The sequence below is a fragment of the Polistes dominula genome, unplaced genomic scaffold (assembly GCF_049000335.1).
Source record: "Polistes dominula isolate Pdom_NZ unplaced genomic scaffold, Pdom_raw_medaka contig_16, whole genome shotgun sequence".
Classification (NCBI taxonomy): domain Eukaryota; kingdom Metazoa; phylum Arthropoda; class Insecta; order Hymenoptera; family Vespidae; genus Polistes; species Polistes dominula.
In genome coordinates this window covers 1,101,053-1,109,365 of record NW_028301040.1, presented here as the reverse complement: position 1 = coordinate 1,109,365, position 8,313 = coordinate 1,101,053, and the positions used below count along the sequence as shown (strand labels likewise).

Below are 8,313 nucleotides of genomic sequence, written 5' to 3'. Positions count from 1 at the left end.
TACATTTATGATTTTTTTTTTTTTTTTTTTTAAATTATAATTACATGTATATATTTATGTATATGCTGAGATGGAAAAAAATAAAAGAATCGGAAATATTTTATTATTGTTGAAAGAATTTATGTTCGCACGATGTTAAGTAAATTCCACATTTTATTTGATGTGGAATTTAATGAAATTTTAATATTTTTTCGATGCATACATTAGTTTATAAGATAATAATTTTGTTTTAAATATTCCCTAATATAAATACAGAATAATAACTATATCATAATAATAATACTAATATAACTAATACTATTTTTATATACAAATATATGGAAACATATTACAAGTAAAATTAATTTACCCGATCATTTATCATGTTTTATATCACATTCGCACAACAACAAAAATATTATATTATATTAAATACCAATTATAATATAAAATAAAATAATTCAATTCTATGCAAATTTTCACATATTGAAATTTAATTTTCATGCACATATTTTTAAGAATATATTTTCATTACTAGATGATATATATATTCATTTAAACGGAAAAATCTATGCATAAAATTAAATGTGTAAAATGTATGCATTCTTCTTATTTATAAAAAAAAAACTAAAGTATTAATTACATTATTTTAATAAAGTATCTTTATCAACCAATAGATTTGTAATTACAAATAAAGAAAATATTACAATGAAATTGATTCAAACTATATTATATTGTATTTTGATTCGTGATGTAATTATATCTGTATTTTTACAAATAATTATTATGATGTCATGGCGTATATAAAATATCTTTCTTATGCTACAAAATTATTAACTTAAACATATTAGAGCATGATGTCATCGCAATCTATTTATTACGATACGAATGAAATTATTGAGAAATGTAGTATGTATAATTTTGTAATAATGTTATATGTACAAGAGGTAATTACTTTAAAATTAATTATAGGAACACTAATGTTTCATGAATTATTAATTATAAATTTCCAATGTTCCATAATAGCATAATGATTAATTAAAATGGCAACTATTTATATCTTTTTTTTTTTTTTTTTGCAATTTCAAATATTTCGTTTTTTCCTTTTTTTCTTTTTCCCCCATTCTTTTTATGTGTTTATTAAAAATTAAAGATTTTCTTTAACACATACAATTATTCTAAACACGAACGCAAAACCATTTAACAATTATCGTAGATGTATCGAGAAAAATTAATTAACTCTTTGACTGTAAAAGGCACATATATATATACATATTCTTCACAGAGAGAAGGATGAATAAATGAACATAACTGTAATTATAAACAAATTGCAACGGTAATTCATATCAACTGACATATGGAATATAATTGATGGTTTCGTGCAAGATTATGCCATAGTCAAAGAGATCAACAAAACTTTGGAATTTCAAGTTGATACAACTCAATTGAATATTATAAACATGAAAATAATCTACTGATGTTACTCAACACTTAACAAAAATTTCACCCTTTGAGGACGAAAGGGGCATATGTGTGTGTTCAACGTGAACCATTTAGGTATCTAATTAACTCATATATACGTTCAGTGTATTAATGAATTTTAAAATTAAATTACTATTCATTTAAAATAATCACTAATAAGTATACTGTATGAACATAATATTTGGATATTATTTAACAAACTAAATTGATAATAGTAGTACTAAAAGTAGACTAATCATTTTGCTATTTAGACCATTTGTTATAAATTACACTTAAATTATAAAACTTAAAAGTGAGAAGAGCACATATTTCATAACAATTATTCTTTTATATGTCTTATCATAAAACATGATCAAATATGTATATTGTAATTTCAATCCTAAAATTTTGTATTATTGAAGTTAATGTAAATAAAAATTTGATCACATATTTAAGATGATGATTTTTTGTTGCAGAGACGTACAAGATTAGCTCGCTAAGCTCGCAATTGGCTTTCATAATTAGATTTCCTTTTTTCTTTTCTCTCTCTCTCTCTCCTTTATCATCGTTATATTTTCACAGCCACGACAACTTTACTATGTTAGTTTAAAAATGATCGATTTCTATAAATGTGCCTTTCATTTATGACACTAGAGTAAGTCAAATATAATGAAGAAAAATAAAAAATGAATCTTATGATTGACTACATATTATTATAATTATTTATATTATAAAATAAATATGATTATACTTTTGTTCATTTTCTTCACTTACTCTACTGTCATAATTACCAACACAAATATTTCTTATCTGAATTGTTCGAAGATTAAACATGCTTGATTATTATTATTATTATTATTAATTTGCATTAAGAACTCGAAAGTTCATTGCCGCAAATAACCAAATCCCGCCAGTGATCCCGTCCCTGAGCGCGACCCCTTCTTCAATTCGCGGTCTTTGTAGCTTATTTTTTAAAAATATGATTGACTAAGGACAATTAACACGTTGAGTGCCACGCAAATTCTTACAGAAATCTTCGTCAAGCCATGCGCGTCAAAACGAAAAGTTGAGCGTCAGACACCGGAGCCTAACACGACCTAAACGGAAATTCAGTGTTAATCATTAATGACTGACATGGTAGTACTCAACGTGTTAAACAACATTAAAAGAAGAATAATTTATTTTCGAACTAAACATTTGCACGTCTCTGTTTCAGTGTATGTAATGTCACAAAACAGAAATACGTATATATTTAGTATAAAACACATAATCAAAATATGGAAGCATATGAATTTTGAAAACGAGCACACGTCAAATTAATATTTTACAATTCAAACCAAAGTAAATTAATCATTTACATTTCAGTTCGGATTGTATAAATCTAACAATTTTCTCTTCCTTTTGAATTATTACTCTTAAATGCATCAAATATTTCTATAATGATATTCATATGTTATATGCGTGTAAATTAAAAATCAATATTACAAGAATATAAATGTTAAATATATAATCTTGCAACATAATTTGTCTTTCGAAATAGAAGAATATTACCCATATCACAACATAATTGTTAAAAAAATATTATAGTGGAAACATTATTTATACATTATAGTTAAAAATATACCTACAAAATGTTTATACAAACTACCGCTTGTAACGCCCTTTTATTAATTGTAGAGCTTTTGCCATAAGAGGTGCTTTTGTCTTCTTTACCATGCTCGCTATTAATGAAACAGATAAAAATGTTAATAATTTTAATGTACAAATGTTTTTATCATATAATTTAACTTACAAGATGGTTTAACTCGATTCATTGGAGGTGGTGGTACAGATATATTAGTTGCTGCGTTAGGTCCACCACCAACGATCAATTTTTTCAAATCAGACGTCGATGTAGGAATCGAATTAGTTCCATACTTAGCTTGCTTTTTTAAAATATTCCTAGGAGGTTTAACAACATTATCAACATATGCAAGCTTAGCTGATCTTAATGGTACAGTCTTATCTATAGATTGTTTTATATTGGCAGTTAAGGTTTTCAATTTTTCTTCTCTTTCATCCAAACAACGCTATATTACAAAAATATATGAATATTATTATTATTATTACCTTATAAATAATAACGTGAGTAATTTATTGTCTCATTGAAATATGTTATATAAATAATAAAAATGTTTATAATACCATATACATCTCACGCCATGATTCCATTTCCTGTCTTTGTTTATTTCTGAATTCTCGATTACAATGAAATTGCCATAAAGAATCCGTATCTTCAATTAAATAGGGGTTATGATGTTCTAACATGTATAACTGATCTGCCGTAGCTCGTTCTAAAACTGGCTTTATTATGTCATATGGGACACCACCAGTAAATTCAAGCGCTATAGAATAAAATTATATCTATATATAGGAACGTGTAACTTTATTTCAAATAAATAGGCATTTGTGAAGAGGTTATTACCGAAGGATAACAAAAGATTCAGTTTCAATTACTCAACGGTCTAATTTTTTTACAAATTCCATATATATATATATATATATATATATAGAATAGAAAATTAATTATAGTATTTAAAAATTAATAAAAATAAAATATTACCATCAATATTCTCTATCAACACTCTTATGCAAATTTCGTAAAGAGAAGGTACACTTGTATAACCAGTTTTATTCCCAGAATATACTTTGGTCCTAAAATAAAGCATATAATATAATATAACTTCACACATTCAACGTTATCTATTTCACAAACATATCTAAATGTATTAATAAATTACCTTTGATTTTTAACGTGAATTACGTCAGTAAGAGTTTTATCTTCCTCTTTACGATGTACAGGATTAATATATGACAGTGGTTTGTAATTAGGACTTATTTCAGGTAATGTAGATGCCAAATTCACACTTAATGGTTCTAACTTTACATTTGATGCTAAAAGAGGCAAAGGCTGCAAATGAAAATCTTTATGAAAAGCACAAACTTGTATATTAATTATTTTAAAGTAATTTCATTGAGTGTTATTACTAAAAATATGTTAGTAAAATATATATATATATATATACAAATAATTTACATTTAAACTATCACTGCTTGTAGCTTCGGGTTTCGTAGACGATTGTTTTTTGTTATTGAGAGTAGACGATACATTTGTTTCTGATTTGAAACCTTTTGAAGAATTTAAATTAGGAGAATTATTATGACGCCTCTTTGATCCTGGTGCAACTGTACACATTCCAAGAGCTTCTGCAAAACTTGCACCTGCCGAAAAAAGATGTTTACTATATAAATAAATCTTAATATATATATATTTCTTTTGATATATTATGTAATATAAAAAATATAAAAACTAACCGGAGTTACAATCGATTCCTTCGTCTCCATTGATTTCTTGTTTGATTTTGACTTTTTCTTTTGATTCCTTCGAACCAGATTTGCTTTCTTTCGAATCAGAGCTACTTTTACTTTGATGCTTATGTCTTCTTTCTTCGTTCTCTTTTCTTTTGCTTTTATCTTTGTCTTTGTCTTTATCTTTATCTTTATCTTTATCTTTATCTTTATCTTTACCTTTATCCTTATCCTTATCTTTATCCTTATCCTTAGCCTTATCTTTATCTTTGTCTTTATCCTTAGCATGATCTCTACTACTAGAACTACTATGATGACTTTTTGATTTAGAACTTTTACTAGAACGATGACTGTCCGTTTTTTGTTTTTCTTTACTTTCCTCTGATTTCTTTTTACTTTTATCATCGTGTACTTTTTCCTCTTTACTAGACGAACTTGATTTAACTTTTTCACGAGATTTACTCTTGTCTTTTTTAGATTCAACTTTATTTACGTCTTCCTGTTTAACTTCAATATGTGTTTTCTTATTTAATTCCGTTTGAAAATCGTTGACATTTTGTTTATCCGTATTATAAGAACTAGTTCTATCATCATCACTTTCATTTTCAGAAAGTTTTGGCTTTTTATATTTCTTTTTTCCACTATTGCAATTGTCTAATTTTTCTTTTTTTGTTATATTCGTCTTGTTTATCTGTAGTACTATCTAATTTATTACTATGAGAAGAAGATTTATCAGTAGATTTTTTTACATGCGTAGAAGAACTACTACTACTGCTTTTAGGATCGTTAGAATAAGATCGTTTATTATCCCTTGACTCGTGTTTAGAATGACTTTTATCATGTTTTTCTTTTTGTGACTCATGTTTCAAAGTCTTCGATGATTCCTTATTTACGTTAGATTCATTTTCAGATTTACCTTTGATATCATGCTTATTAGAATGTTTCGAGCTATGCTCTGATATTTCATTTTTATCTACTTTTTCTTCATGTCTGTATTTTGAATTTAATCATTTGTTAATACATTGCCTCGATATTATTTGTATTTTTATTTATTAACATAATAAATTTCTATAATATACCTTGATATTTTCACCGTACTATCTGCTTCTTGTTTTTTCTTTAACATTGGAGATTCCGGTCTATCGTAACACTCAGAAACATCAGGAACACAGGCTTCATCGTCTTCCCCTTCACTTGTTTCTTCATCTGCAACCATAGCTTTCCATTTTGCCACTAAAGCTCTGGAAGCATCTCCAACACCACCTTCATATTTTCTTAATCCATTAACAGTACGCCCTACTCCTGTATCTTGAAGATGTTGTACCGTTACTGGTAAATTATACAGTCTTTGTATATAATGCAGCATCTATAAATAAGTAATCGTAGAAGAAAATAATGAAATACAATTCAATTTCATTCTGTTTCATTAGCTGAAATATAAGAGAACATTATTCAATAACAACATTTAAATTTTTATCTGAATTTATAGATAAATATAAAAGAATATATATGAAACAGTTGTATGTGTGTATACATGTGTTTACATTTAGAAAAAAAAAAGATAAACCTAATATTAAAGGTATAATGTAAATAAAATAGAAATAATTATTGCTTTTAAAACTATTATGCATACAATGTTCTTTCTTTTCCCCCCCCCCCTTTTTTTCCTCACAAATAAGCAACAGATCAAGATGTTCAATTTATAACATTCATTAATATGTATTTAAGTAAATACATATATACATAGGTTAAATATATTATCATTTCATTACAAAAGTCATTGAAAAGCAATTTAATATAAATATACATTTTTTGAAACGCGTAGTAATATTATTTTATTAAGAGATCATGATGTATCAAATTCATTCTTTTTGAAAACTTTCATAGGTTATCGTATACATTTAAGATTTTTTTTTTGTTAAATTATTTCTTTTCATATCGCAATATTTAATCTTCACTATTATCGAAAATAATAATAATAATAATAACTAAAAATACTGACTTTTTCTTCTTTATCAGAATATTTCTTAATATTTCGCTGACAATGCCGTATTTTCTCTACAACAGACGACATCGTTGTAACTTCCCAGCTGCTAACTCCCGTTTATGCACGGTTACCAAATGTGTGTAATAATTTTTTTTTTTTTTTTTTTTTTAACTATATTTTCAAATACAAAAGTTACTATTTTATTTATGTCACATTCACACATGCTACATATTTTTTATTTTTTTTATTTTTTTTTATTAAACTAATTATTTTGTCAAATCGATCAAAAAAAAATCAACAAATTTTATTACATGACGAATTCGAATTCTCATAAAAACTGTTAATTCGCGATTTGAGCTAGTTTCATAGAAAAATTTATAGACACGATTATCAAGATTGTTGAGAAAAATCAAGTTATCTACAGTAGCGCCTCTTGAAAACTGTGGCGAAAAATGAAACCTCTATCCCTACCACTGATTTTCATGTATATGTTAAAATGACGTGCATTATATTATTTAATCTAATTCATTTCAAACCCAAGGATAACACACTTCACGATAATAATATAGAAAAATTGTTATAATTTACATCTAAAATTTTAACAAAAATATCATGAAATATCATTTAAATTTGAAAATGTCTAGTGCATTTCTTTAATAAATTATTTCATATTTAATGTTATCTTTTGTTTGTTAGTATCTTCGGAAATATAATTATTAATGTATAATGTAAATAGAATAATGATTAATAAATATTTCAAAAGTGTCCTGGAATATGTAGCCATTTGCTCGGTAGTACTTGCGTTACATGATTTACAATTACATTTAGATGGATCACAAGTAATACCGACCCAGATCTCACCGCGTGGAGGTTGCTACATATGGAGATCCACGAGTTACAATATTATATTAATCAATCACGTTTAATGTGAATCTTCTTTTAATTCGATCATAGTTGTTTATTAAGGATTCTTCAACCATGATTTTGCACTAGCCTAAAAGTAAAATACATCTATTTTAACGTTCTTAATTATTAATGATTTTGAGTTTCAAATTTTCATCCAATAAAATAATAAATAAAATTATTTAATATTTGAAGTATATTAATAGGTATATAATATATTAAAAAAAGAAAAATGTTCTATTATTTAAACATTATTTAATTATACTTCGCGTATATTGTATCTTATTGAAAAATATGATAAAAATAATGATTTAAATCTTACCTCTAATGAGAAGTCAAAAGTTTCGATGATAACTCGTCGAAATACGAAATAATACTGTTTCGATGTATTTCGATAATCGTAAAAATAATCGAATGTTCGATCTTCGTGACGTCACTCCGCAAATTTAAATTTTCGATACACTTGTAATAACATTTCAAATTACAATGTGTATATATATATATATGAGTTATTTAATGTTTAAACAATTGTAAATATTAGTAGAATACGGTACTGTGTTTGATATATCTTAACTGATTGTTAATTAAATAAAATATATATTGTAATAATATTGTAGTAAGTTTTAATATTTTCA

At 25.6% G+C, this 8,313-nt stretch overlaps 1 protein-coding gene across 1 annotated transcript; it reads right to left on the bottom strand.

Annotated features, from left to right (window-relative positions):
* Positions 1 to 151: 151 nt before the first annotated feature.
* Positions 152 to 7,821, bottom strand: LOC107067198 (transcription elongation factor elongin A). The gene is given in 11 exon segments (XM_015322478.2): positions 152 to 2,537; positions 3,069 to 3,161; positions 3,233 to 3,509; positions 3,625 to 3,824; positions 4,043 to 4,134; positions 4,221 to 4,390; positions 4,517 to 4,701; positions 4,795 to 5,449; positions 5,451 to 5,778; positions 5,868 to 6,154; positions 6,791 to 7,821. Coding segments are annotated over 10 exon segments (2,343 nt in total). The 5' UTR covers positions 6,863 to 7,821; the 3' UTR covers positions 152 to 2,537; positions 3,069 to 3,084.
* Between the last annotated feature and the right edge of the window lie 492 nt (positions 7,822 to 8,313).